The 2,340-nt window shown below is 34.9% G+C and overlaps 1 protein-coding gene across 1 annotated transcript in view; it reads right to left on the bottom strand.

Moving 5' to 3' along the window:
* FAM131C (family with sequence similarity 131 member C) overlaps positions 1-1,912 on the bottom strand; it is a 1,671,064-nt gene extending 1,669,152 nt beyond the window's left edge. Inside the window, exon 1 of the mRNA XM_044080515.1 lies at positions 1,582-1,912. Coding sequence (XP_043936450.1) covers positions 1,582-1,699 — 118 coding nt within the window. The 5' untranslated portion in view covers positions 1,700-1,912. The remainder of the gene's footprint in view (positions 1-1,581) is intronic.
* Positions 1,913-2,340: the final 428 nt, after the last annotated feature.

The raw sequence follows: 2,340 nt of genomic DNA, 5'->3' as shown, positions 1-2,340 counted from the left end.
AGTGCGTGCCACTGTGTGTATGAACAAAAACAAGAGTTTTAGAGTTTTTGAAGCACTGAATCTCCATCAACACTAATTGCACAAATAATGAATTCTTTATTCATACACATATGTACATCAAAAGAGCGATTCCATAGCCTGGTAAAACTATGCTGTTAGAAAAAAATGTACAGTCATGACATGCACATCCTATTGCAAGCACCGGCCACAGATTCTGAAACTACACGTGACTTGCAAATTATGAAAAATTGTTTTTCTTTGCATAATACAGCTAACCATATTTGCAGGACAATATTGTGTCTAACGTTTGACCCATTCCTGGCAGCCTATTGCTTGTGATGTCACAGTTTGCTTGTATTAATCATGCTGTATCAGTGACACGTGATTTTATTAGACACAAACAGCAAAGAACAATCAGTAGCAATAGCAACTATCCTTCTTTATTTAAATAAAGAACTCACTTCTGAAGGTTAAGTATAATAAAATTATAGAAAAAGCAGATACTGTAATCATGGTAAAGCAAAAATGTTTGCAAATGATGACATCATTTTAATACTCAGCCTTTATAGCATATATTTCTACACTTCTCATACTTGCAAATCTAAGCCTCAGAAATGTTTTAAATTGGTTCAGCAGTGACTTGTTGATTGGAAATGACAATATTTGATTACATGACTTTATACCATGCACAATGGAAGCTGTGTCTGCATTGTGAACCATAATAGAAGCATCCTTTATTTCAGAGCTTAACAAGACAGGTCTGGAAACTGTCCATTCTCTTACACAAGAAAACTGCAAACCTAATGACCTTTAGTTTCTTATTCTATGGTATGATATTCCAGCAGAGGTACAAGAGAAACTTGAACTTGGCTAGTGGAACATAAAAACAAGCCAGCACTTTTTAAAAGATGTCAACTAACTTCAGTTTGCTACTAAGGTAACCAGGTGTCCTGTAATCTTAGATGACATTACACAGGCAAACCTATTTTGCAACAGTATCACACATTCATTCATGCATTGAAAATTAACAGTCCAGGTCATTTTTATCATCAAATATTTAATTATTCTTTTTCCAATGCAACTACTGCAATCTGTGCTTATTCTTTGAAGCCCTGCCATTTCAAAAGGATTGCTTAAAAATGCAAAGAAACTCATTAGACATATCAGCCATGTAATTTTAAACAAACATTCTTTATGTTAAAAAGGGGAACTCTGTTTCACAAAAGCACATAATTTCTGAACAGAAATAACAGAAACAATTAAAAAAATCAAATTATACAAATGCATTTGATAACTAGAGAACTGCTTTAAACACCAAAGTGATAGATCTGTCACGACATTTTCTAAGCTCCTTCAGTAGACAATGATCAAGCAAACTCGACTTTCAAAAGAAAAATCCTGTCGTAATAAGAGAAAAAAGGAATAATCATGCATCTCTAAATCTTGAGTCCCTGGCAGCTTGCATTATGTGCAGCAGAGCTTCATTTTCAGTAAACAGAATGCTTTTTATTTTCAGTTTCTTTTCTTTTTTTCTCCATGTAATAACTAAAACATATCAGAGGTAATCAAATGGGAACTTACCCTTTGATACACAGGAGCCCATAATGTGAAAACCAACAGACAGAAAGGATCCTGGGTCCCGGACTATGTTCTTACATCTAAGAAATGCACAACCATTTCTTTTCCTTTTTTTGAACATTCAGTGTGTTTCTCTACATGAAAATATTTCCCTTGTCCTCTAAAATCCAGTCTTATGGAAATATTGTTGACGCTTGAGCTGCAGGTTCGCTTTAAGATGATGTAGGGCTACCAGGCGATAGAGAAAGAGAGAATGAGTGCGTGCGTGTGTGTGTGTGTGTCTGTGTGTGTGAGAGAGAGAGTGTGTGTAAAGAATAAAAAAAAGAATAACAAATGCACGTTTCTCTCAGTCACTTGTCCTTTGAGAATTAACCCTGTTCAAGCCAGCTTATTATGATCTCTCTCGTGTCGTTAAATGTTTCTGGTACTGAATTTCATTTACACTTTAACTATAATAAATTGCTGTGTCTTGTGATGGTAAGCAGAACAAATCTCATAAGAATTCAGCCACTCCATAAATAAATTATCCCTCACTTGAATGAATATTATGTATTTGACACTTGATGGTTTTAATATACAGGGAAAGAAATCTGTTCTAATTGTTAAGCTTTTATGTTTTTTTCACTATGTATTTCAAATTCAATATATCTAGCCACAGGTAGTTGATGGAGGCTTGCTGCGTCGTGATGTATTCCAGCAGCTAGATCACAAAAATATGAGACTGCACCCATGAACAAGCTCAGAGGTGTGATTGACTGTCTC

Source organism: Protopterus annectens, chromosome 8.part0, assembly GCF_019279795.1.
Source record: "Protopterus annectens isolate FY-2018-M chromosome 8.part0, PAN1.0, whole genome shotgun sequence".
Lineage (NCBI taxonomy): Eukaryota > Metazoa > Chordata > Ceratodontiformes > Protopteridae > Protopterus > Protopterus annectens.
Note: the sequence above shows the minus strand (reverse complement) of the source record. Positions and strands in the feature narration are given on the sequence as shown.